This window comes from Artibeus jamaicensis, unplaced genomic scaffold (assembly GCF_021234435.1).
Source record: "Artibeus jamaicensis isolate MK-2021 breed Jamaican fruit bat unplaced genomic scaffold, CSHL_Jam_final contig_387, whole genome shotgun sequence".
NCBI classification, from domain to species: domain Eukaryota; kingdom Metazoa; phylum Chordata; class Mammalia; order Chiroptera; family Phyllostomidae; genus Artibeus; species Artibeus jamaicensis.
The window spans coordinates 16,532,481-16,559,736 of NW_026521812.1; the positions used below are offsets into that span (position 1 = coordinate 16,532,481).

Consider the following 27,256-nt stretch of genomic DNA (forward strand, 5'->3'; position numbering starts at 1 on the left):
TGTTAACTTTTGAGGCTTTTAAAATCAATCGGATTTTAGTTAAATGATTTACTTACTCTTTTTAGAATAAAAGGTTTCCTTTCTTATTACAAAGGCAATACCTAAATATTTTTAAGAAGTAAGAAAACAAAACTAAGCAAAAAGAACACACATAAAAGGACCCAAACTGTATAACCAACCAACAATCCTCGATGATGTTACTGGTCAACTCTTTGTGGACAAAGAGTTGTCTTTATCAAGTCCAAATCACTGTTCAGCCAGAAACTTTCCCATTGCTCCAGACAAAGAGAGCTGGGGGGACAGGGAGGCATCTAGAGTTCTATAATAGATTGACTCATACAGAGTTACCCTCTGGCCCTGCTTGCAGAAACACACATACAAAACTATTTTATTGTTCAAATGCAGGGGTCAGGAAATACTGCACATTGTACCACACACAGCCTGTACTGGCAGAACGAAATCAGAAGCTACTCAGTCCAAGCTGTGAGGACCTCAGAGCAAAGTCCAAGTGAAATAGTTATCTGTACACTCTAGGTTTTAAAACGTCCACCCCCACGACCTGGCAGGTGTGGCTTACCTAGTTGACTGTGGTCCCATAGACCAAGAGGTCGTTGGTTCAATTTCCAGTTAGGGCACATACCCAGACTTCCAGTTCAATCCCCGGTTGGGGCCATGTATGAAAAGGCAGCCAATGGATGTTTCTCTCCCGCATTGATGTCCCCCCCTTCTCTGCTCTCTAAAAGTAATGAAAAAATGCCCTTGTGTGAGAATTTAAAATTTTTTAAAAAAATCAGAAGCCCATTCCCCCTAAATTCATATTTAAAATAATGTTGAATGAGTAAGTTAAATATTCTCACAAATATTCTTTTTTCTTAATAAAATATATTTATATTTTATTTGTTTTTTTAAATTATTTTATTGTTATTCAATTACAGTTGTCTGCATTTGTTCCCCACCACTCCACCCCAGCCAAACCCACCTCCCTCTCTTGCTTCCACCCTCCCCCTTGGTTTTGTCCATATGTCCTTTACAGTAGCTCCTGAAAATCTCACAAATATTCTTGATATCTTGGTCAGCACAATAATTCAGTGATTTTTACCTTTCCTTCTAATGCCTGAGTGTCCACAGCTCCTGGGCTGTCTTTAAACCAAAACTTCAGGCAGGACCTCATTGCCATTGCCAGCAAAGTAAGATGCACACCTGGTTAGAGCAGCAAAAATTAACTCAAAATTGGGGTTGGAAAGATGTCTAGTCACTGGATCCTACACCTGAAACTAATATGCCTCTGTAAACTACAGTAGAAAAAAATTTTAATATTTAAAGTTAAAAAATGGAGACAAAACATATGACTAGTTAAACATGAAAATGATTGGGATGTTAAAAGCAAAGGAGTATGCTCTTGTGGCTGACTGCCAACAGCGATCGAGGCTCAACTCAGCCCACAGGATGGGTGCACCTTGAATATCCAGATTGGGTGATAGGGAAGGCTGTTCCACTGGACTCTACAACACCTACCACATTAAGCCACATTATCAAGACAGGAAGTCATAGAAGCTCTATCTAATACATAGAAACAAACACAGGAAGACTGCCAAAATGAGGAGATAAAAACACATGGCCCAAAGGAAAGAACAGATGAAAATTCCAGAAAAAGAACTAAACAAAAAGGAGATAAGCAATCTACAACACTGGTTATAGGATTCTCAAGGAACTTAGGGAGGACCTCAACAGCATAAAAATATACATTCAGAAACAAAGGATACACTAATTGAAATAAAGAACAATTTATAGGGAAACAACAGTACAGTGGATAAGCCAAAAATCAAATCAATGATTTAAAATGTAAAGGAGCAAAAACACCTAGTCAGAACAGTAAGAAGAAAAAAGAATCCAAAAAATGAGGATAGTGTAAGCAGCCTCTGGGATAACATCAAGCATTATAACACTTGCGTCATAGGAGTAGCAGAAGGAGAAGAAAAAGAGCAAGAAATTGGAAATCTATTTGAAAAAATAATGAAAGAAAACTTCCTAATTTGGTGAAGGAAATAGACATGCAAGTCCAAAAAGCACAGACAGTCCCAAACAAGATATATATAAAGAGGCCCACTCCAAGACACATCATACTTAAAATGTTGAAGGTTAAAGATAAAGAGAGAATCTGAAAAGCAGTAAGAGAAAAGAAGTTAGTTATCTACACGGGAGTTCCCAAAAGACTGTCAGCTGATTTCTCAAAAGAAACTTTGCAAGCTGAAGGTGACTGGCAAGAAACATCCAGTGTCACGAAAAGCAGGGACCTACAGCCAAGATTGCTCTACACAGGAAAGCTATCATTTAGAATTGAAGGGCAGATAAAGAGCTTCCAAGACAAGAGAAAACTCAAGGAGTTCATCATCACCAAACCATTATTATATGAAATGTTAAAGGGACTTCTTTAAGAAAAAGATCAAAACTATGAACAATAAAATGGTACTAAATACATATCTATCAACAATTGAATCTCAAAAATAAACTAAGCAAACAAGAAGAGCAGAGACAGAATCATGGATATGGAGAGCATTTTGATGGTTGCCAGATAGGAGGGGGCTGTGGGGGAATGGGTGAAGAGGTGAGGGGATTAGCAAGTACAAATAGGTAGTTACAGAATAGCCATGGGGATGTAAAGTGCAATAGAGGAAAGGGAGAAGCCAAAGAACTTACATGCATGACCCACAGATATGAACAAAGGTGCAGGGATTGCCTGAGGGAATGGGGGGTGTTGAGTATGAAGGGGAAAAACTGGGACAACTATAATAGAATAATCAATAAATTATACATAAAAAAGATATTAAGTGAATTTTATTTAATATATAATAAAATTCTTAAAATAAATATTTTTAAAACAAATATGTAATGGAACAAGGCAGATAACTAAATAAAGTCCAGGAATAGTGGCTGCTCTTGTACTAAATTCAGTTCTGGGCATTCAGTCAAAAGAAGCGGACACCACCACCCTCAACAGGCACGACCATCGGTGATGTTGAAAAAGTTATAGTCTAGGAGGCTTGTTTTCTGGTCTCAGCTTGTAACCAAGACCAGATATTTGCTATGTAACCTTACAAGTCCCCCCATCCCTCCTTACAATTCTTTGAAGAACTGTCCACTCTATGGGCCACTTGGAGGGATTGTCAGTCCTGGAGGACCACAGTGGTGGAACAGTGACTCTGACTGAGCCAAAGAATTCACCTGAGTCCTTTCTGTCCTTGGAGGGAGGCAGAAACATTCTCCCAGATTTTAATTGGTGAATGATAAGGTTCTGGTCATCACCTTTCTTGTTACATGAAGACATTTGCTTGAAACAGAAGAAAGTGAGTTCAAAATGAAGAGTGAAGTAAAGCCAAGTAAAGAAAAGGAGGAAGAGAGGAAAAGAAAAGGGGGGAGAGAAAAGGAAGGGAAACGAAAGAAAAAGGAAAGGAAGAGAGTGATTTGAGCATCTTGATTCAGCAGAGCTGAAAGCTGAACTGTTTTTAAACTATTGCTAATGAGAGACAATGCATTTTTTTCCTTCACCATATTTTCTCAGATTTCTATTTTTTAAATGAAAAAATTATGATTAAAACATTTGTGCTTCACACCATTGGTTACATTTTTCCATTCATAAAATGAAAAGGAATGAAATAAATTTATTTCAAAATTTCCTTTCAAGTCTAAAGTTCCATAGTTTTCCCAAAGTTTACATAGTTTAAGCTCCATTAATTGTGTGAACTTCTGGACAGGGGTATTATTTGACTTATTTTGGTACCCCAAATTCCTGGCGGTTAGTAGGCTTTCAATAACTATTTCTTTTAGTCAACTGAAAAAAACAGGCTGGCCATTCTCAAACATATCCTTTTATAAAGCATTTACCATTCTCATTTTTGTTTGCTTATTTCCTTCCGTGTTCGTAATAAAGCAGTGTCAGACATGAGCTCACAGGTTTCCCTTTTCTGGGAAGGGAGCTAAATAATGTAGTTAAATCACTGAATGTGTTTAATCACCAACTGAGAAATATGCGTTGTACTATAAATTTGACTCCATGGAAAATACAACATTCCAAAAGTTACTTATTATTGACATAATCCAAGCTAGAGAAAAAATATTACTATATTTTATGTACATTATAATATAATAAACTATTAATTATGCAATCATTCTATCGTAATAAACTTTAAGATTTAATATTTCTTGCCTTCTGTCTATAGAAAAAAATGTGAAAGAATTTATTGGATCTGTACATTTTTTAAAAGGATAAGCCAACTTTTGGAACTTTAGGTCATACTTCTGTTAATGTCTGTACTTTCTTTTTTTTTCAAGTATCTTACCCATCCCCCCAAATATATATATATATATTTGTCAATTAAAAATATATTTTTTTAATTAATTTAACTATATATATATAGTTTAATTGACCCTGCAGGTTGGGCAAGAAAATAACAAGTCACTTTGCTAAGCACATAAGAGTCCTTTCCTTGTTCTCCTCTAAGAGAGTACGCACAGTGTGCCGGAGCTAACTCTTAGAACCCGGTGTGCAACCCACCCAGAATGAGTTTAGCAGTGCCCTAAATCACTGCTTGTAATGAAGGTGTATGGAAAGCTGAGGAAATACAAGTTACTAGTTAGATGGACAACCAAGGCTTCCCATGGTGATGGAGAGAAGAAAACTTAACTATCCTATTTCCACTGGGTGTGGGTGACAAGAATTTCTGTATAAAAGCAATGATTGTTCAATAATTTTTGGTATTCATATAATGTATACATTTATAAATCACACACATATCTATCTTCTGGTACTTAAATTTTTCTCTATAACCATGCACAGGGAGTTTGGGTGGGAAAAGCAGAGAGAAAGGGGTCCTTAGAAATGGTGAAAGAAATGCTGTACGCACACACTATTCCCCTGAAGTGCCTTTGCCAGGAACACTATGCAAGTGTGTCCATGTCCTTGGTATTACATTTGCATAGTGACTTGAACATCTCAAAAACATTTCTTGATATTGTTACCAAGTCTTAACTGTGCCTTAGTTTTCTTATGTGAAAAAATGGTGATAAATATACTCACCTCGTTCACCACATAAGGTTCTCATAAAAATCAAAAGAGATAATGCACATTAAAGTGCTTTGAAAGCTATAAATCACTATTCAAAATATTATTACTATCCTCATCACTGTTATTTGTTTTCACAACAATCTTGTGAGGTTGGTAGCTATTACTAAGGAGGAAATTAAGGAACAGTAAGATTACATGTTTTGCCTGAAGTCAAACAGCTATTTGATGGCCAAGGTGTTATGAATTCAGACTTGCTTACCTATTAGTACACTATACACATTTGTGTACACAGAAAAAGAAGAGATTTTCAGAGTGGTATATGAACACTTTTTCACTCATTTGACCTAAAATGTTTAAACTTTTAAAAAGATTTGTTAATAATCTTACAGACATCCAAGTCAAACTATCAGGTCAAAATCATAAACCTGTTTTTCCAGTGAAGGAACCAAAACCCGATATGGAGAGAAACGGATACTGTATTCTCAGAGTTCAAAATTTGTGACATTTACAGAACAGCTTTAGGGGGATGGATTTGTCAATATTCATCACAATCAAAGAAACAGTCTTTGATTTATCAATTCCTCTGCTAGGAATTTAATCTTCAGAAATATAATCTGACCTACTCAGAGATTTTTTTACCCTATATTCTTTGTAACAATCTTTATAATAATTTTAAAAGTTAAAAATTTTAAACACTTAAATGTCTATAAAGAATCCACTATAAAATGGAACATTTGTTTAACAAAAAATTGCCCAACCATTTGAAAAAGTGAGGTAAGTTTATGTAAACAGATACGAAAAGAGCCTTCCATTCATTGTGAATGATAGAAAAGTGTAATTTTTGCATATATTATATATATAAGATTGGAAAGAAGTATCTAGCTGATAACGTTAGTTATCAAAAGTGCACAATCGAGTAGACTCACTCTCTATGTTTCATGATTGTTTTGAATTTTCATGACAATAAGCATGTTTTATTTCAGAACGAAAAACTAAATAAAAATAACTTCTTAACCAGTCCATTTGCTGATTTGTTTTTATCTCAGTGAAAATCATGTTTTACAAAGCAACAAACAACAAATGTTGGAGAGGTTGTGGAGAAAAGGGGTCCCTAGTTCACTGTTGGTGGGATTGCAGACTGGTACAACCATTATGGAAAACAGTATGGAATTTTCTCAGAAAAATAAAAATGGACCTGCCTTTTGACCCAGTAATTCCACTGCTAGGATTATATCCTAAGAACCCTAAAACACCAATCTCAAACACCTATGCACCACAATGTTCATAGCAGCACAATTTACAATAGCCCAGAGTTGGAAGCAACCTAGGTGCCCGTCAGTAAATAAATGGATCAAAAAATTGTGGTACATATACACAATGGAATTCTATGCAGCAGAGAGAAAGAAGGAGCTACTACCCTTTGCAACAGCATGGATGGAACTGGAAAGCATTATGCTGAGTGAAATAAGCCAGGTGTTGAAAGACAAACACCATATGATCTCACCTTTAACAAGAAGCTAAACAACAGAACAAACAAGCAAGCAAAATAAAAACAAAGACACTGAAATAGAGAACAAGGGGACAGTAACCAGAGGGGAGAGGGGAGGGAATTTAAGGGAAGAAAGGGGAGGGATTTAGAGGAACAAGTATAAAGAACACAGGGACAATAACTAAGGGGGTTGGAAATTGGATGGAGGTGGGGAGCACAGGTGGGGTGGGCTGGGATGGGAGACAGAAAACTATACTTGAAAAATAATTAAATAAAAATAAAAAAAGAAAATCATGTTTTATAAGATAATAATAAAAAATAAATGATAAAGAATATTCTAAAACAGAATAATAATGAAAGAGATAAAATTAGAAATAATCCATGTCCACCATAGAAATAAATTAAAATATAACCTATTTTTATAATTAAATATTATGATACTACTTAAAAGGATAAAGATTAGGAGGCAAAATAGAAATTGCTTATGAAGTCATAAGTAAAAATTTTTAAATGTTTTGGGTACTCTAATTAGAACTTTATAAATATGGATAAAGACTCTATAGAAAAATAGAAAATATTTTTTCAGGATATATGAGTATGGGATAATTCTGTTACCTTTAATGTTATTTTAATAATATATATTTAAGTAATCTAATGGAGTATATAGAAATTTATAGATTATAAGAGTAAGACTGTTCCCATCAACTTGCAACTCTATTGCTACTAGTTAGGGTGAAAGAATACACTATAAAGAGAGTGTAATAAATGTGAACTGGAAGCCATAAAGCACAATTGTTTTCTATTAAATAAATTCCAGTTTCACTTGTCTGGAGGTAGAGAAAAAAAATCCTGAAAAAATGCAATGTCTGAAACCACATCTGTTTTTAGTGGCACGATTATTACAGAGTATCTAATAGATTTACTTTGGGGGCTGGGGGTAAGACACTAAGCTCATAATTTGACTCCAGGCACATCACTTAACTCACTGGTCGTTCAGGCTAAGTGGCAATAGTGTACTCACACTTACTTCTGATACGTGAGAAGAGTCTATACTTAGAATTTTTAACTACTAAAAGAAAAAAAAGACAAAAAGTGCATGTATTGGAGATTCAGAATACAAACTGTGAGTTAGCTGAGGGCAAGGACAGAACTCGTCCTCATCATATTCCTTGGGTTTAGTGAAGTGCACCTACTCTGTCTGGGTGTTTGGAGAGCAATTTGAAATACTACTGCCACCTGGTGGGAAATCACATTTTTACTTTTTATGTATAGACAATACTGGCACAGGTAAAAGTAGGTTTGCAGTTGTGAGAATGTGAAAGTATTATCATTAACTAATGATTGTATCATGCATTTCTATTATAACCATAAACCTAATTTTGCCTGTTCCTGTGTAACTGGAACTAAGACCCTCATGAAATACTTGTAGAGCAATTTCCTGATAAACACCAATATTGACATTTTTATTTAGATCAATACTGACAAATGCAGGTATTAGACTAAAAAATATATCTTACTAGTTTACTAAACATAAGAAAATTAAAAATAGAAAGCAAAGGTAAATTCTTAAAAGCAGAAAAGCAGAGAATTTTTTCTATCTTAAATTTTTAAGATAGAAATTAAAATTTTCTATTTTAAAATTTTATGCCTAGCAAATTTCTGATTAAGAATTAGGCTTCTCTGATCATTGCAGGGGGCAGAGAGGGTACATGGAGGTAGAAGAAGGTATGCAGGGAATAAATGGTGATGAAATAATATAAAATAATTTTTCAAAATAAGTAGAAGAATAAGTATCTTAAAGAAATCTATTGACTAATCGAAATTCATTAGTATATCAAAAATAATACAACTTTACAATCAGCTTTTAACCTAAGCATCCAAAGTTTGCTAATGTAATAACCCCATTTTACCTGAAAAAAGCATAGAATCTCTTTTAATGAGTTATACTCTTTTATTCTTTTAAAAATATCCTTACAAATTAAGCCCTGGCTGGTGTGGCTCAGTGGAATGAGTGCTGGCCTGCAAACCAATGGGTTGCTGGGTCAATTTTCAGGCAGGGCACATGCCTGGGTTGCAGGCCAGGTCTCCAGTAGGGGGTGTGCAAGGCAACCGTACATTAATGTTTTTCTCCCTCTTTTTCCCCTTCCCTTCCCCTCTCTAAAAATAGATACATACATACATACATTCATTCATACATAAAAATATCCTTGCAAATTAAGAACAGAAAAAACATTATTCTTTACCTGATCGAATCTATCTACTTATACTGGATTGAATAGTACCTCCCCAACTCCAAATTCACGTGTATCTGGAACCTATGAATGTGACCTTATTTGGAAATGAGAGCCTTGTAGATGCAGTGTGGTTAAGATATAGTCGTACAGGGTTAAGGTGCGCCCTAAACCCAGTATGACTGGTGTACTTATAAGAAGAAAATTTGGAAACTGAGATAAACACACAGGAGAGAAGATGATATAAAGATAGAAGAAAAAAACTGGAAAGCTGCATTTATAACCAAGAACACCAAGAAATGCTAGAAACCACCCGAAGCTAAAGGAGGCAAGGAAACATTCTTCCCTATAGTCTTGGAGAAAGTAGGGTTCTGCCGAAACCTTCATTTTGGATTGCTGGCCTCCAGAACTGAGATAATACATTGATATTGTTTCAAGGCACTCTGACTGTGATAATTTGTTATGGTAGCCTTAGGAAACTAATACTCCACCCCAACTTTCAAGCCATTGTCTTAGTACATTCAGGCTGCTATAACAAAAACAAACAAAAAAGAAATGCCATAAGCTAGGTGGCTTATAAACAGCAAACATTTATTTCTCATGCTTTTGGAGGCTGGGAAGTTCAAGATCAAGATGCTGGCAGAGTCCACATCTGCTAAAATCTCACTTCCTAAATGGCCGTCTTTTTACTGTAACCTCAAATAGCAGAAGGGGCGAGGGAGCTTTCTTGGTCATTTTCAATAAAAGTACTAATCCCGTTCCCAAGGGCTTACTTTCCAAAGGATCTACCTCATTATACCACCATCTTGGCTTTTAGGAATTCAACACCCAAAATTGAAAGGGCGGTCAAGGAATGAGGTCATAAATACTCAGATCATAGCACCGATACTAGACTTCATGGTGAAATGTGAAAAGTTTCCCATTAAATTCAGGGACAAAATCCACTATCCTGCCTTCTCATAAACATGTTCTGCAGATCACAGCAAATGATTACAAGGAGGTATAAAAGTGGAAAGAAAACAGAAATGCCTAGTTTTTTATAATATATTATATAAATAGAAAACTGAACACATGCAAAGCAATTAACAGAACTGTAAGAAAGTCTGACAAGATTGATGGATACAAGATCAGGACAGAAAACTACACAGCATTTCCATTCATTGATAATAACCCATCAAAAAATAATCATTAAAATAGTCAAGTAATAAAAACTATAAGCTACCTAAGAATAAATCAACTGAAATACAGAAAAATACCTTTGCAGAGAAATAACTAAGTGTTTATTAAGGATATAGAAGAAAATCTGGGTAAATGCAGACTTCCAATCACGGATTGGACAACTTGCTATCACAGAGACGGTAAACACTGCCTGTATCATCAACTCTCCAAGACTGATTTCAGCAAACATCTCAACAGGATTGACAAACAGACTCTAAGATACCTAGGGCAGAACAAAGACTCTAGATACTCTTGAAGAACAAGATAAGGGGATTTAAGATAACACGGCGCTGGTGAAGAGATAGTGATCTGACTAATGAAACAGAAACGAATACCAGATCTATTCTAGTCACATTAAAAATCAATGCAGAAACTTGGATGGCAGAAATATTAATGATGGTGGGAAAAATGGCTCTCCTTATTGAAAAAAATAAATAAATTAAAGCCCTAACTCACAACATACACAAAGCAATAGGTGCTAAATATCCCCATGTCTTAAAGCAAGGCACTGTGCTGTCTTTGAAGACACAAAAAAGAAATCACCACCCTGGCCAGGCAGCTGAGTTGGTTAGAATGTTGTCTCCATAATCCAAGGTTGTGGGTTCTATCCCGAATCAGGGCTCGTATGAAACTAAACCAATGAATGCATAACTGCGTAGAGCACCAAATCAATATTTCTCTCTCCCCTCTCTTTATGTCTCCCTTCCTCTCCCTAAAAACAAAAAAAAGAAAAAGAAAAAGAAAAATAGAAGAAAAGAAAAATAAATCATCAAAATTTCATCTTGGAAAGGCAGCATTCATAATGGGTGTCCATGAGTATGTCCACATGTCCAATACAAACCACAAACAGCATATATTTCCCATTCTACCTCACTGTTGTTATGCCCTCATATGAGATTTTGGTTTAGAAGTGACATATGTGGAGAATTGGGAAGAGGCAACATGTTCTGGGGTCAACAGCTACCCAACCAGAACAGAGCTCCAAAGTGGCAGGAGGCGGAGCTCCCCCAGGCCAATTCTCTGGGTGGTTCCAATTCTGTGGGTGGTTCCAATTCTGTGGGTGGTTCCAATTCTGTGGGTGGTACTTGGAATCTCAGCTGAGAGTCCAGTCCTCCAGCATTCCCATGATACCATGAGCTTTATAACATCCTGAATAAAATCTGCAGTTTAGACCAATTAGAAAGGATTCTGTCACACTCAAAAGACACAAAATCATCACTTACCTTATTAATACTTAAGATGTTGGAAAGGCCAGGAGAGTAGGATGGGGAAGAGGTTCTTTTCTCTCACCTCAAACCAGAGGAGTGAAATTTTGAAAGAACTGCTTGGAGAACTTGACACATGCAGCCTGGAGTTTGACCCATGACTGTGAAATTTAAATGCAAAACATTGTGACTAAAGCAGCAAAGAAGAGATGTATCTGCAAGCTCTAACTGCACTGACGTGGTGGGAGGGGGAGGAGGGTACTCACAGGAGCCTGCACAAAGCAGCTTACCTCTTAGACAAAGAGTCAGCTGGTAACAGCCATCAAAGACAGAGAGTGCCCGCATCAGATCACAAACGAATCTCTTCAGCAAGACCTTTCCTCTTCTCTCAACCTTTCTCATTTCCAAATTTAAAGAACACCTATAGGACTAGTGAAAAGGGAGAGGAGTTAGGGCCAGTCAGAGCATCAAGAGAAGCATAAGGTGGGGAAGTGATAAAAAAGAAACAGACCACACAGTCCCTCCCTTCTTTGGCAGGCTTTCTTTTGACAATAGACCTGAGCTCAGAGAGGGAGGCAAGTTTCATTTTAAGGAAAGTTCAGAAAATCTACCTCACAAGGCCTACTCCAGTGTACAGATGGGGCTTCAGCAAGTCCAGGTAATCTAGGGTTTGATGAGTCAGTCTACCTAATTATAGGCTTCTGTATTAAGAAATCCACTTGCCTTGTAGATGCCATACTCTCCAATCAACTTTATAAATAATACAGGTAAAATTTTAGTCTCCCATCAGCACACTTTTATTTCTCCATTGGTTTACAATTGGCAGGAAACAGAGGTATCAGTTTATTGGGCTTCCTCAAATACCCCAATATTCTATAGTTAGAATAGGAGCCATAAGTCTGTATTTAGGGACCTGTTACTGACTTTGCCATTTTTCTTCTTGTATTTTATTATGATTCGCATTTTAATTTTTCTCTAAAATGTCATAGTAGTCATCTTTGTGCATTTTTTGTATATTTGTGTGCATTTTGTACATTGTGGTAAAGATTCATCTTATGGTTAATTACAGCCAATTACTCCATGAGGCAGGAGATTTTTCACTTATGTGTAACCAAATTTATTCTATAAAGGCAATTGAGACAGTATACATAAAAGTGACCTCACAGTTCAGATTTTCACAAACACTTGCACCGCTACTAAGTGCTGCAAGCCCTTCTTGAATGGCCTCTTCGAACAGCCTGGCCTTCATGAGCTAGCTGTCGAGATTTTAGATGACTACTAGAGGAAGCTACGAAGCACTTCAATCTCAGAACATGATGGTTGTAACAGAAGCAAAGACTAATTAACACTTAGGTACATACACCTCCATCCCATTTCATCTGCTCTTGCAAGATCTAAACAGAACTTTATTACTGAATAATACGTGTCAAAATTGTAAATGCTTTTTAGAGTTAGTATTTAGTCAAAGTATACATAATACATTAAAATTGAGTATACATTCAAGGAAACAGTTATTTTACATATTTTTAATGCTTGATTTTGGGGTAGCCTAGTAGGGATAACTCTTGGATATGTAATAATACATATTTAATCTACACTTTCTGGTTGAATGAAGAAATGATTTTTTCAACTTTTTCACACTTTGTCTCTTGCTTATCCAGTTCAACCTTTAAAAAAATCCCATAGAAGACACTGAAATAGAGAACAAGGGGACAGTGACCAGAGGGGAGAAGGAAGGGAATTTAAGGGGGAAAGGGAGGAGGGATTTGGAGGAACAAATATGAAGGACGCAGGGACGAGAGCTAGGGGAGGTTGAGATGAGAGGGAAGTGGGGAGCACGGGACTGGGCGGGGGCTGGGATGGGAGAAATAGACAAAAAACTGTACTTGAAAAAGTAACTAAATAAAAAAAGAAAAAGAAAAAAAAAACTAAATAAAATTTTTTTAAAATAAGAAAATGAAAAAAAATTCCCATAGATTTTGTTTTTTTAACCCAACCCAGACCACTTCTTGGAGAACTCTGATAATTTAGGTGATTTGCAATACTAGTGCCTTGCTAATTATATTTAACAAATTCTCTTGTAAGTCATTATAATTATCATAAATAACAGTTAAGTTTTAATTAGTAAATGGTGATATAATGGGAAATGTGTGTTGCAGACCCTGTCCAGCAGAGTCCACCTATTGTGGTTGACAATGAGAATCAATGCACAGGTGACGACAATCCTGTGTGGGAAAAGGGAACAGGCACGACTGCTCTCTCAAGGGGAGAGTGTCTATGGTGCCTCGGCCACTCCCTCAAGAGGGGAGCGCCCCGACCCTTGCCTACACTGGCTTTTATTGTTTTCTTGGGGTCTTACATCATAGAAAGATTTATTATCTATCACATAGAACATTATTGTCTACATTTTAGGTACAATCAGGAAACAAAAATAACATGCAGAGGGGGGATGGCAATGAGCTGATTAGCTCTGTCCTTGGGAGAGCTCACACAGACTTTGGAAGTTACCTTGAGGATAAACAATACACATTTGTTGCTTTAGACCAGGGTGAGGGAGTTTTAGCAAGAGCAAGCCATAACAATGTGTATGCATTTTCTAGGCCTGATTCCCACGGGAAAACTCGGTTTGAAGGTCTGGCTCCTGCCCGCCACTTTGCTTCTGTAGGTTTTCCATACAGAGCTGAGTCACATTTGCCAGGCTAAGACAAACTGGTCCCCTACAAATGTAGAAATGTACAAAATGAACAAAAAACAACTTAATCTCAGCTTTTTAACTTAGTTCTGTCTCAATATAAGTATATTTCACACTGAAAATTAGAAATCAGTATGAGCAATCCCAAGTAAAAAGGTCTGAAAAAGAAATTCTCCTAATAAGTTGGGGTCTTCTTTTAGCCTTAAAGAAGCAACACATTCAAATAAGCCAGTTCCCAATTTCTGAGAATATATGAGCATATAAGCTAAGAGAGACACAAGCAGCTGAGAGAAGCCAAAGAAGAACTGTACAAATACATGTAAGACAAGAGGTCACTGGTTTAAGGGAATTTGGGGTGGCGTCATTCACATCATGCTTATGAAAGAACAGCCTTCTTAATTTGTAACCAGATAAGGTGTTGTTATATTGTACATTTATAGTGGTGTGGTTGATTTTGCAAGTCCCATTTCCTATGTGTGTGCAAATGCATACGTGTGTGTGAAGGGTGGTGTGGGCCTGGGAGCTAGAGAAGCAGCCGCAGGTCGTCATAGAATCCGACTGAAGCATGCAGATTTAAACCAAGTAAAGTCCTCATTGTGCCTCAAGGGTGAAAAGTCTGTAGCAGATTTACTAGTTCTTGGGACCACAAAATGCTAACTTTGTCATACAGTATTGTTACCAGGGACTCTGGAGTCTGAAATCAACCATTGGGGGCCATTGCAGATGCCTCTTAACTTTACTGAGGGCAGTTTGCAAAAACAGTACTTCATAAATATGCATGGATTTCATATTTGCTATTGCTAGAACAAATAAAGGCTATGTAGTATGGAAAACATAAAAGACTTTGAACAATGCTGAAAGCAGTTAACCTAGCCTCTTTTCTTCTGCATGTATTTCTCAAACTAATGTCTATAACAATGGGACAGCAGGTAACTCAACCAGTCAGAACTCAGCAGGGCCCTGGAAAGCACTGGTCACACACTCAGTGCTTACCCAGCTGTCTGAGCCAGAACTACACAAACTGTGATATTAGTTGAAAGCTGCTGTACATCACCATTAGGACAGAGAAATTCAGTGTGACCTACCTACCTGTGACTGGTGCCATTTTAATTATCTAGGACTGATTTTCAACCTTTTTCATCTCGTGGCACATATTAACTAATTACTAAAATTCTGTGGCACACCAAGAAATATATTTTTGCCAATCTGACCAAAAAGTTGGCATAAATTTTTACTCACTTATACCAGATGGCTATTGTTGTGTTGACTGTTGTCATTTTTTTATTTCACAATCTAAGGTAAAAGTAGTCAGTGCCCCTGACTAAATAGTCAAGTATTACTTGTGTGTTTTAAAAACTCTTACAGCACATCACTGAACATCACTGGTCTAGGGACATGACAAGGGCAGAAAATTTGAATCAGACTATTCAAAACACCAAAGCAGGAGACTTGGAAAGAGTCCTCCCTGGCTGATCATGATTTTTTTCAGTTATTTTTGTAGTCTGTGGATAAGGATATAGGCTGCAGGGATAGAGAAGGAGTAAGAAAGACAGTGCCACCGTGAAAGTTTTACATTATTGTTTTAGAAAACTATCTTTGAAGTCTAGGCATAAAAAGGATTGGAGGAAGAATTGACCAGAGGTGGGGAAATACTTCATTGGTCATTATAAGATGATGGCTGAAAGAGAATAAAGGACTGAACTACAATGAAAACAGTGAAAATGGGAATTAAGAGGAATAACTTGAAGGCTTGTGTGTAGGAACTCACTAAAGGTTTTTGAGATCTCATGTTGAGCTTTGGCTGGTGTCCTAAGCCCATGCTTACTTAGTACCAGTGAGCCACTGGCCCTGGCCTAGACCACCCACTGCCAAGGTTGCCACAAGTCCTGGAGACAACTGTGAGCTGGGTCTGCAGGTGAACTGTCACTTTAGAACGTCCCCTACAAAAAAGAAGTGTAGAGGTTGGAACAAGCTAGTTAGGGCCCCTCCCAGCCCGTCCTCTCCGAATGATGCATTTCCTGAAGAGGGAACACCCCGGCCAGGCTGGAGCTTCCCAGGGATGGCTCTGCAGCAATCTTCAAATTTCCTTCCTCAGCACGGTGTCAAGCACACGGTAGCTTTTAGTAACGAAAAATAATAATGATTTTGAAATGATCCACACTTTCCACTCAATCTACATAATGACTTTATTTAGAATGTATTCCTAGTTATAACAGTATACCTTAAGAAGTAACTAACTTACCCTAAGAAAATGGAAACATAAACCATACTAATCAAGAATAAGCCTTGAGGGAGGGAGTTTCAGGGGAAAAGGAGAAGGATTTACAGGAACAAGAATAAAGGACACATGGACAACAACTAAGGGGGGTGGAAATGGGAGGGAGGGTGGGCCAGGATGGGAGTAAAAGACAGAAAACTGTACTTGAACAACAATTAAAATAAAATAATTTTAAAAAACAAGACTTGAAGGAACAAAACCGAAAATACTATATACAAGTCAGATGAACCACAGGATTGAAAAACAATACAGTATAGAACAGTTAAACTGAAAACTCCGTGGATTAGTAAACTTCGTGAGGGGCAAAGATGTTAGTGTGCTTACCTGCTGCAACCTCAGAGCCCAGAAAAGTGCCCAGCGCACAGGAGACACTCAGTGAATAAATGAGCTACCCTGGTGGAAGGGGAAGGAGGAGAAGGGGTGGGGGAAGGGGAGGGATAATGTAATACAATTTGTTTTTTCTTCTACTAGAAATTGATTCAAGTCTCTTTTGAATTTGTTCCAGTTCTAGAACTAAAGAAAACATCTCTCATGCAGCTGTAATTTTTAAATGTAGCTCACTGCCAAACAGTGGTATTTTAATCCCATCAGGAATAGAGACGAGAATGGAACTTGTCCTTTCTCTCATGACAGAAGCCCTTATTCTCTTGCCTGTCCTCCCAGGCTAGAAAAATGTGAGATAGAAAATCACGTGTCGATGCCTGACATTTGGATCTCTCCAGGGAAGTAAACTTATTTAGCTAGTTCTATATTCCTTAGTGAACTATGAATGATTGGCGGTCTCTCAGAGATGTTTTCCTCTACCTGTATGGAAATTTCTTCTCAGTAACATGAAGAAAAATAAAGTATTAAAAGAAAAAATAACACATTTGAATAATGGAAGAATAACACATTTGAATAATTGTCAAGTAGCACATTCCTGGAACAATCCAACACTATGTCCGGCAGCCCCCTTTGTCAGTAGGCATCCTCTCAGTTCGTTGTGTAGCAAGCCCTCAAGTGTTGCCTTCTTTTCTGAAACTAGCCCAGAGAGAGTCCATTTTACTATGGAAGACATGCATTCATGTATTCATTTATTTAACAAATTAAGCATCTGCTAAATGCCAAATTTTCAGCTATATCCTGAGGAATCCTTACAGTCAGGGAACTCAGTCTCCTACAATTCCCCACAACAGATGTCATGAATTAAAATGCCTTTGCATTTTGGGTCGAGTTAAACAAACAAGAAAATGGGAAAGGAACCATACATTTTCTGCAGTGCTATTTTGAGCCAGGCACGTTTCAAAGGGGTATCCCTAACCATCTTTTCTAAATAGCTTTCACCCCACCCCTGCTTACTTTTTTAAATCCTGTTTTTTTCCTTCCTCTATTAATCCTCACTTGCCATTGTTCACGGCTCTCCAGCTCTGAGAATGGCTGCCATACAGCAGGGGTTTTGTAGTCACCACATGAATGAATTTAAGAGATAGTAATCCTTGTTTTACCAAAGAGACCGAGATTGATGATGTAAATGCTTGAAGTCACAGATCAGGAGTTTAAACCTCAGTACGAAGGCAAAGCCCGCGTTTTTCTGCAATGACTCCGCTCACTGCATATTTCTTTACAGAGGTAAGGCTCTGTCTTCTTTTAAACATCATTATGTGAAAGACACAGGTATAGAGATCTTGCCTTCAAGAGCCTGACACTATAGTTATTAAGGGGGAAAAAAGCATATCTGGAGATCCAAGTGAAAGTTCCAGGCAACGTCTAGGTGTGGAAGGAGTCTCAGCCACAGTGGACAAGAGGAGGGTAGGCTGGGCCTGGTCTGGGTCCCCAGAGCACTTTCACCTGCCTGGGGCCTGTTGTCCCTGCAATAGGAGAAAGTAAATTCCTTCAGTACAGACAGCTTTCCTACGAGCCCTTTTCCTGAGTCCTGTTCCCATTTAGTCACCACAGAACAATTGACAGATACATCCTGCTTTTTGCAGAGGGAGGATGGTGGAAGGTAAAAGAAAGGCTCATTCTGAAGTAAGTTCGGGGAGGCTGGTCTTACTAAGAGGTGGAGCAAAACAATTGTAACAACTTAGGTGATGTTGTCTGGAAATGAGAAGCATGGGCACAGAGCGGGGGGTGGTGAGGGACTAACTTCAAAATCAGAAGCGTGTGCCTGTCATTACACTTACTTGGCAAACACGCGCAGCGTCCTGCACTTGCATTTAGTGTGCTCTTGTATACCAGAAAGTGGAACCAAAGGGAGAAAGCCTGATGGAAACACGTTTCTATTCAATACAAAGATATACACGCCTTCATATGAGCCTTTAAAAACAGATGGTGGGTCCAAGCTCTGAGAGCTTTCAAGCAGAGGCAGGCTGCTCCCCGGGAATCTGCATCCAGGGTCGTGACTCCCTAGTCCCCGGTCGCCCGCCCCACCAGGGCGGGCGAGGGGGGCGGACCGCGCGCCGACTGTACGTGCGTCAGAGGCTCCAGCTGCACATCCCAGCTCCCCCGGGAGCTCCGAGGACTGGGACCGGGTGCAGGGAGCTAGTGCTGTGGTCCGACCCGTGGCTGCTGGCTCGGAAGCAGGACGCAGCATGCTGTCCAGGAGCTTCCTGCGCCTCCTCTCCGGGGGCATCCTCCGCTGCGCCCCGGGGGCTCTTCGAGAAGCCTCAGGAGGGCGGTTGGCGGATATCCGTTCCCAGGGTCTCCCCCGCCACTGCAGCAGCGGGACCCCCAGCGGTTCTGGGCCCCAGGGTGCGGGTGAGTCAGGCGTGGGAAGAGGGTTGGGGCAGGGCGGGTGAGGAGCTAGGGCTGGGGGTCCAGGAGTGAGCGCGCGCTGATCTGCAGTACTGTGGCTGTCTCGGTTCTTCCGTCCATCTCTGCCGCTTTCGCAGCAGGGAAGGTTCACAGGGTCCCCGCGGAGCACAAGCCTTCCCAATTCGACAAGAAAATCTTGCTGTGGACCGGGCGTTTCAAGTCGATGGAGGACATCCCGCCTCGAATCCCGTAAGTGTGCTCTGTTCCGGGCCGCGTTGGGTGCGGGGTCCATCCATAACCCGACCTGGGCGCGCCCTGGAACGGAGGCCGCCTGCACGCTACCCAGTGCTTTACACCAACACCTACCATTTTAAGGAATTTACCTACGGCCCCCGTTCGGGTAAACGTCCAGTTTCCCGGCTGAGCAGTGGGCAGTAAAGCGTACAGGGAGATGCTGAAGGTGCGTGAAAACCCAGAAATTCAGTAAGCACTTACCCCGAAGCTCAGACACGCGCCTCCGGCTAGCTCCCAGCGAGCTCCTCGCCCGGAGGCCCCGAAGCTCTCGACCAAACGGAAGGCGCGGTCCTGGTCTGTACCGTGGGCGTCCGTGGGGGCACCCGGGGTCCGGGGCGGGGGCGGCTGGCAGTTCCCAGCAGCACCCAAGGAAGGATCGTGGCCCCCGTGTGGGCTGGAAAATCTCCGGGAAGGGGCAGCATCGTGCGACCTCCTTTTCTGGGGTGGCGGACGCCTGGTGCGCGTGGTGGCTTTACGACCTTCGGAGCGCCGGCTTTAGTCGGGCTGGACGCGAGCGTCGCTGGCTTGTTCACCGTCCCAAACCGAAGAAAAAGGTTCTATAAATGATAAAGCAAGCTGACAACTTCACCTCCAGGGTAAATGCAACCTGTTAAAAAAGAAAAGTAAATGTAAACTAAAGAAAAGTAAACTATTCTTTCTGCAGTTTCAGTCTATGCAAAGCAAAACAACGCAGCATTTTTGGGAGGCAGTGGCTAAGAAGGGAAGGAAACTAAAATCAATTCAATACTTTTTAAATTGATTTTAAAAATAGACTAGAACTACAATATCAAATAAGAACTTAAGATGGACTGTATGTTATCTTTATACAATATAATCAATTCCTTTTAGAATAGATAATGAAACCTGGGCGTACATCTTGTTCTGCACATATTACCTACACTTTTATTGCCTATTAATTTACAAGTCACTAAAAGCATCTTATTAAATGAACAAATAGAACGTGCTGAAAAATGTTCACTCAGTAATGAATTCTCAAACATTTATTCCTTTCTTGGATGAAAGTATTCAATGAAGAATAGACTAAAATTTTGAAAAAGCATGGAATATAAAATGTGTTTTCAGCATTTATCCATCCACAGAGATTTTTAAAAATATTATAAAACAAATTTTTCTTTCTTTCTTTTTTTTGAAATCCATACACTCCAAACTGCAGACAGCCCGAAGAAGAAATTAGCCTCAGCAAGCTAAAACATCACCCTCGATTTCGCGGGATTTTGAGGTCTAGTCATGTAAACAAAGTAATCAAGAATGTAAAGAACCAGCATTATTGTAAATTAAACTAGGCCCTGGAGGTGGAAGAGGGGATTAGGGGGATAAATAGTGTTGGGGGTGGGAAATTTAATTTAATTTAATTTAATTTAAAAAGAGACGCTAGTCCCAGTATACATTACCATATCTGTGTGTGTGAAGAGCCCATTTTATAGCAATAATTTCCTCAGGATCACAATTAAGAGTAGTATTATAAACAGGAAACTTTTTCTTTTTATTTTTTAGACTTTCAATCTTTTATTTATTATTATTTTTAATTATCATTTAGTCCCCATACACCCCACTCACCCTGCAACACCAAACAGGGAAATTTAACTTTAAACAAGATTTTTATGCAAAGTATTATAGTTTTGCATCAGAAACGTGAAAGTATTTGAATATTTTTTATTTTTTTATTTTGTATAATTTTTAAAAGCATTATTCCCTAGGAGGGATATGCCTCTTGTGCTGTGTTAGACTTAAAGGGTAAACAGCTTTCACTATTTATGCTCTTAATGGACATATAATTGCCAAGTGACCTATAATTGTTGTACCAGCCATTAATGATATTTAATAAAGACTGTCCTCTTTCTTGTTCCTTCAGTGCTAAAGTAATTTGGTACAGTAGATCAAAGTCAGATGGATGGGTAAAAAATATCGGATCTTTTAGCTTCCATCTGGAACAAAAGCCAACAACAAATATAATCTAATAATGTCTTCATATTCACCTGTTTGCAATTAGCATCTTAAAACTTACACCAGTCTGCCTAAAATCTAAGGAAAACAGGCTAGGTAATTGGTTTTCTGTGCTCTTTCAACTAGTAGAAAAACTTTTCTTTTTTTAAAGATTTTATTTATTTATTTTTAGAGAGAGGGGAAGGGAGGGTAAAGAGAGGGAGAGAAACATCTATGTGTGGTTGCCTCTTGTGCGCCCCCTACTGGGAACCTGGCCTGCAACCCAGGCTTGTGCCCAGACTGAGAATGGAACCCAAAACCCTTCGGTTCGCAGCCCACACTCAATCCACTTAGGCAACACCAACCAGGGCAAGTTTTTCATTTTTAAGAGAAATTGCAATTTGTCCTTATGGAATTTTTTAATGTAACTGCATTTTATTTAAACTTGACATTTGATAAGAAAGAGTACTGCTGAGTACATTCTCCAGAATCACTTTTTAATTATCTGTAAACTGGAACTTCATAGTATTGCAAATTTTTGAAGTTGACTTAAAATAAAAGGCTTACAGTCATAATTAGTCTTGTAACACTACTTTGTAAGTAGTATATCTGAAATTTTGGACAACTTGTATATTACTTTATTAATGTATAAGACTACCCAATTTCAAGTAAGCATATCAAAGTTCAGAATAATAAGAAAATGGAATCTTCTTTCTCCTTTTTTGACAAATTGTTGATTGTAATCATTTTTTTAAAAAACTTCATGCAAAAGCCATGCAGGAAATGCCTTTTCTCTATAGTTATTCTCATAAAAAATATGTAATGCATTATAACAGTATAATAAGTCATCCTCACAAAATGTATAATAGTCTCTTTAATTTGGATGCTATGGGACGTGACAAGAAGACATTGAGAGGCCAGTAAAATACAAAATGATGAAAATGAGTTTTAAAAAACTGCCTGTTTAAAACTGAAAACAAAGACCACAAGGACCAAATGAACATGAGTCATAGACATAAAGAGGCTTTAATTCTTACTTTTACCCCGATCAGTGGAGGGGGAAAGGATGGAGAGTCAGACCGTACTATCTGTAGTTCTATTTTGAGCCGTTAAAAACTAAATACTACACTGTGGTGTTTCTCAATGGCTGACATTAGTAAACACCTGTTCATGGGAAGTTGTTAAGATGATGACCTAGCATTTGGAGGTCTTTCAGGTCTGCAATTTGCATTAAGGGAAATTTTTGGAATATTAACATTACAAATCATTGCCTATGACTCCAGTCCGAAAATCACCTTGCTTTAATATAATTAACAATACTTATCTTGACTTAGGCCAGAAATGATAGATGCCGCAAGAAACAAAGCTCGAGTGAAAGCTTGTTACATAATGATCGGACTCACTATTATCGCCTGCTTTGCAGTGATAGCATCTGCCAAAAGGGTGAGTACCTCTTTAAAATTAAGATAGACTTAAAAATAAAAGACAGACGGAAGTACAGTATGTTCTCACTGGGGATCATGGGGAAAAATAGAAGTGAATTTTAAGAAATATGAGCTTTCTCAATTTGAGGACTATTGCTGTTCTTTCAACCTAAGAACAATGTTGTTTTAGATGCCTTGAGTCACCCACATATATCTGTCTACACTGGAAATAAACTTGTTCATGGAAATTTGAGTCAACTAATTAACTATATGAGCAGGAGGCACAAAAGCTTGTCTCTATTTGTAAGATAAGCCAAAACAAAAACCCAGAACAGTATATCACCTGATTAAAACTCTGCACAAGAAGAACTTTGCTGTATGAAACTTATCCAGACTAGATCATTCCTTAAATTATAAACTCAATTAGCTATTGCATAGAATCGTGAAATGCAAAAGCTGGAATTAATCACGAATGCTGACTACTTTGTCTATATCCTGTATCTAAGCGCATTTCTTGACATCTTTAGTATGGGGTTTCTAGATTGAAATTAAGAGCTAATTCATTCTTCTCTAATTTTTTTTCTTGCTTCCCCAAATCCTTCCATCTGCTTATCACTTTTTACCACGTACAGCAGCCCCACGAATATTGGGAGACATCTAATACATCCTTGCGAGTCTTCCCCAGTCTTAATTACTCTCCAGTCTCCCTAAAAACTTTCCTCTATTTGAAGCTCTCCTGTGGACACATTCCGGTTTATTTGTGTCTCTATTCTTTGTGATACTAAGCCTTTTAGAGAGTGATTATAACGTTCTTGTTTATGAATATTATGTTTTAGTAGTGCAGTAAGAGTTGGAACTAGGTTTTGACAGCTGCATACACAGAATAGTTGGCTTGGATCCATGCATCTTAATTCTCTGGGCTAAGTGCCCAGGGAACGGTAATTTACATTGGTAATTTTGTGTATTGCTCTTGTCTATTTCCCAGGTTTTCAAGGGCATTTGAGCCCGATGATTCACATATGACCTAGAGTCTGTAAGCTTACTGATGCTGTGTATATGTCCATTTATTTCTATTAGCTTATCTTGGCAAAGGACTTCTACTTTGAAATTATTCTCATGAGCTGGAAAATTTCTTAAAAATTGGCTGGGCTGAACACTTAAACAGAAATAAAACAATTTGGTCATCTCTTGTTTTTAGCCTACTCTAGTTAAAATGACTGCCCACAAGTTGGTTCTCTGGCTCTTAAATGACAGATCGAAGCCTGTGACTGTCTGGACCCTCCTTGTTTCATATTATCTTCTCTTTGTTCATTGTGCTCCATCCACACTGGTTCTTTTTAATTTTTTAATACACCAAACTCCTCCTCCTCTTTGGGCTTTCCTTCCTTTCCTTGTTCTTGCCTTAGATGGCTTCCTCTCATTGTCCTTTGAGAAAACTTCACTAATCACCCCATCCATGATGGCCTCTCCCAGCTACCCAGAAAGATGATTATGTTATCATCTTTCCGGCTGCTCATGAGTAAGTCATGACAGTCATCAATCCTGTTGGGTCTGTTTGAAAATATATCCACAGTTGGACCCATCCTCACCATCTCTCCTGATATTGCCCTGGTTTGTTTCCTAGTTTATTGTAGTATTTCCTAAAATGGTGTCTCTGCTGTCCCTCTTGCCTCTCTCCAATTCACCTTCTATTTTGAGTTGTTAATGCAATTACCTTAACTAAGATTGTGGCAGATGGAGGTGGAGGTTAGAAATTTGAAATATATTTGGGGAGGCAAAAAGAAGAGAGCTTTGTGATAAGTTCAAAGTGAGAAGGTGTGAGAAAATGGAACAAAGAAACCCAATAGCCTGGGTTTTTGACTTGAACAACTAGATGGATGATAGTGCCATCATTGAGATAAGGCTGGAGAAAGAACTTGTTGGCATACAGTCCTCTATTTTAGATGTGTTAGGTGAGGTGCATGTTAGCCACCAATGTCAAACTTTTATTTATTCTGCTTAGGCCATTGTATGCTCTTTAGTCTGAGAATCTACAAGAGGAGCCCCCCCAAATCATAATTATCTCCTGGAGGGCAGGCCTTTGTAGTACAGGCTTCCCTGGTAGGTGAGAGTTCTTGGACCCATGTGTATCAGTGCACCAGCTGGCGTTGTTGTGAGAGGCTGCATTTGGCTTCACTGAATTTTTTGGAAGACTCTCAGTGTGTTTGCCCATTCCATGGATCTACGAGTGCACCTGCCCACACCACGCGGAGTACTCCGCAGTTTTTGACCAAAAATGGCATGACTCCTCTGCTTCATCCAACCTATTCATCCGATCTCACTCCGAGCAACTTTTTTTGTTTCCCTGGATGAAAAAGTCCTCAGGGAAACATTTTGCTCATGTGAAAGAGGAGAAAGCAAAAATGGCAGAAGCACTAAAAGGCATTAAAATCAACAAGTTCAAAAACTGTTTTGAGCAGTAGAAAAAACATCTTGATAGGTGTTCTGCATCAAAAGAGAGTTCCTTAAAGGTGACTGAAGATTAAACATGTGAGAATAAATACACAGTTTTTTAGAAATAAATTCTGTTTTGGGGGTCTCCCCTCATATAACTTCCTTTACTTCTGAAAAAGTCTAAGCTGTCATAGCTTTAAACACAGCCCCTCCCCACAGTGTATCTATTGTCTGTTATTATGTATGTTGCATACATGTTATGAATGTGTGTTGAAACTCCTCATTCTTTTCTCCGTGTCACTTCAGTTTTCTATTTTTTGTGTCTTTAACTCAGTGCTGCATTTAGATTATTTCCTCAGATCTATTTTCTAGCAAGAGTTCTTCCTATTAAGATACTAATTATCTTTTCTTTTCACAGGTGATTTTTTTCCTTCTCACATCAATGCCTATTTTCTTTGCCAGTTCCTATAGCTGGTGAGAAGAGTTTTCAAATTTTGTTTCCTGATACTTCCAATTTTTTATTGGTAGCTCAGCTCTATTCCCAGGATCCAAATCCTGGACATTCCTGTTGGTATGGAGGTTAAATTCCCAGGCCACTGCTGTTAAAGCCAGTATTTTTTCCTAATGCTCCAGAATGAAACCATGTCCTTCTGTCCCGGCTCCAGTCCTTCTCATTCCCCCATCAATTCATGCCTTTTCAGTTCTTTTCATTTCTGGTACCTGATCATTTCCCTTTATTTATTTTGAGCTAACATTTTTGTTACTTTTTATCCAACAACATTATCTATGTGTGCCTGAGAGAGGGTGGGGCAGATACCTGATACCAGCTGCCCTGTTGACTGGAAGTCGAATAACTGAAGCAATTTTTTTTCTATACCAAAGGATCATTTTCTTGAATACTATGTGTGAGGGATGTTTTAAATTACTTTTCTACTCTTCACAGAATCTCTCCTATATATATTTACCTAAAACGCAAATTTTTTCTCAAGAGTTACAATGCTTTTTTTTTTTTTGTAGGCTGTAGAAAGACATGAATCTTTAACAAGTTGGAACCTGGCAAAGAAAGCTAAGTGGCGTGAAGAAGCTGCGTTGGCTGCGCAGGCTAAGGCTAAATGATACTCTGAGTGATGAAGAATCGATCAGAATATGATCACTGTGATCAGCAGCAATAAAAGATAGATAAAATGGAATATTTAACAAAATATTTGCCATGGCATTTTTTAGTGTCAGGAAGCACAAAGCCTTCTGTATTTTTACCTTTTAGCAAACTTTTATTGAAACATACATTCAGACAAGTACACAGTAAATAGATTTCACATGGTGAGCTCTCCTGTGTAACCACCGTCCAGGTGCATACGCCACATACCCTCAGCGCCCCTGAAACCTCCTCTTTCCTCTCTGCTCCTCATTGCCCTCCAAAGGGCACCGTCACTGTGGGTCTTACCACCACACAGTAGTTTTGGACCTTATGTAAATGCAGTTACAGAGTACACGCTTGCGAGTATAGATTCTTATACTCAACATTATGTTGTGAGATGTATCCACAAGTTATGTATAACATGAATTCATTTTCAGTGCTGTAATATTCCATTGTATGACTGTGACACAATTTATCTGGCTATTTGGTCCAGTTTCTGGTCATTACAGATAATGCCAAAATGTCATTCTGTGCATGTCATTCAAATGTTGCTGAACTAAAATCACTAAGGGGTCTTTGAAATCTAAGTAATTTTTGAGCCCACATTCTACTGTATTTGGTAATTGATAGTCCCTCTAGTTATTTTTTATAGTTTGTAACTAGGTGGAACAGAACTAAAAATTCTGATAAATGAAGAACTGTATTCATTTCAAAATCTATTTTAAAATTATGAAAGTACTAAGACTGTACTTGTACAAGCAATTTTAAAAACACAAACATTAAAGAAAGAAACATGGTAACAGTGGTCTTCAAACTCGTCTGAGGAAGCCCTGAAGCAGCTTTTAAAATTATGCATGTCCTCTTACAGTTTTAATTTAGCATCTATGTGTTTAATTAAATTTATTGGGTTTAAAACATCACATAAATGTCATGTGTGTCTTCTGTATAATTTTTAAATCATCAGTGTAAGTGGTTTAAATGGCATAATTTCCAGCTTACTGTATATTACATGTACCTTGTACGTTTTCCCTCATGACCCTGAAGCTACATAATTAGCTCCCTCATTTTAATGAGGATGTCTGCTTTGTAACCTTAAGGAAAAGGCCCATCCTCAT

General features: G+C 38.4%; 1 protein-coding gene across 1 annotated transcript; it reads left to right on the top strand.

The window, feature by feature from the left end:
* The first annotated feature begins 18,611 nt into the window (after nt 1-18,611).
* Nucleotides 18,612-27,055, top strand: FAM162B (family with sequence similarity 162 member B). Its single transcript, XM_037158071.2, has 4 exons — nt 18,612-18,911; nt 19,046-19,157; nt 22,481-22,589; nt 26,021-27,055. Exons 1-4 carry the CDS (start codon nt 18,746-18,748, stop codon nt 26,117-26,119), a joined length of 486 nt encoding a protein of 161 aa, XP_037013966.2. The 5' UTR covers nt 18,612-18,745; the 3' UTR covers nt 26,120-27,055.
* Nucleotides 27,056-27,256: the final 201 nt, after the last annotated feature.

What these genes read in the sequence shown, in the direction of transcription:
- FAM162B (XM_037158071.2), top strand. Translation starts at nt 18,746, where the DNA reads ATGCTGTCCAGGAGCTTCCTGCGCCTCCTCTCCGGGGGCATCCTCCGC. An exon ending in TTCTGGGCCCCAGGGTGCGG is followed by an intron (nt 18,912 to 19,045) that starts GTGAGTCAGGCG and finishes CCGCTTTCGCAG; the next exon opens with CAGGGAAGGTTCACAGGGTC. An exon ending in TGATAGCATCTGCCAAAAGG is followed by an intron (nt 22,590 to 26,020) that starts GTGAGTACCTCT and finishes TTTTTTTTGTAG; the next exon opens with GCTGTAGAAAGACATGAATC.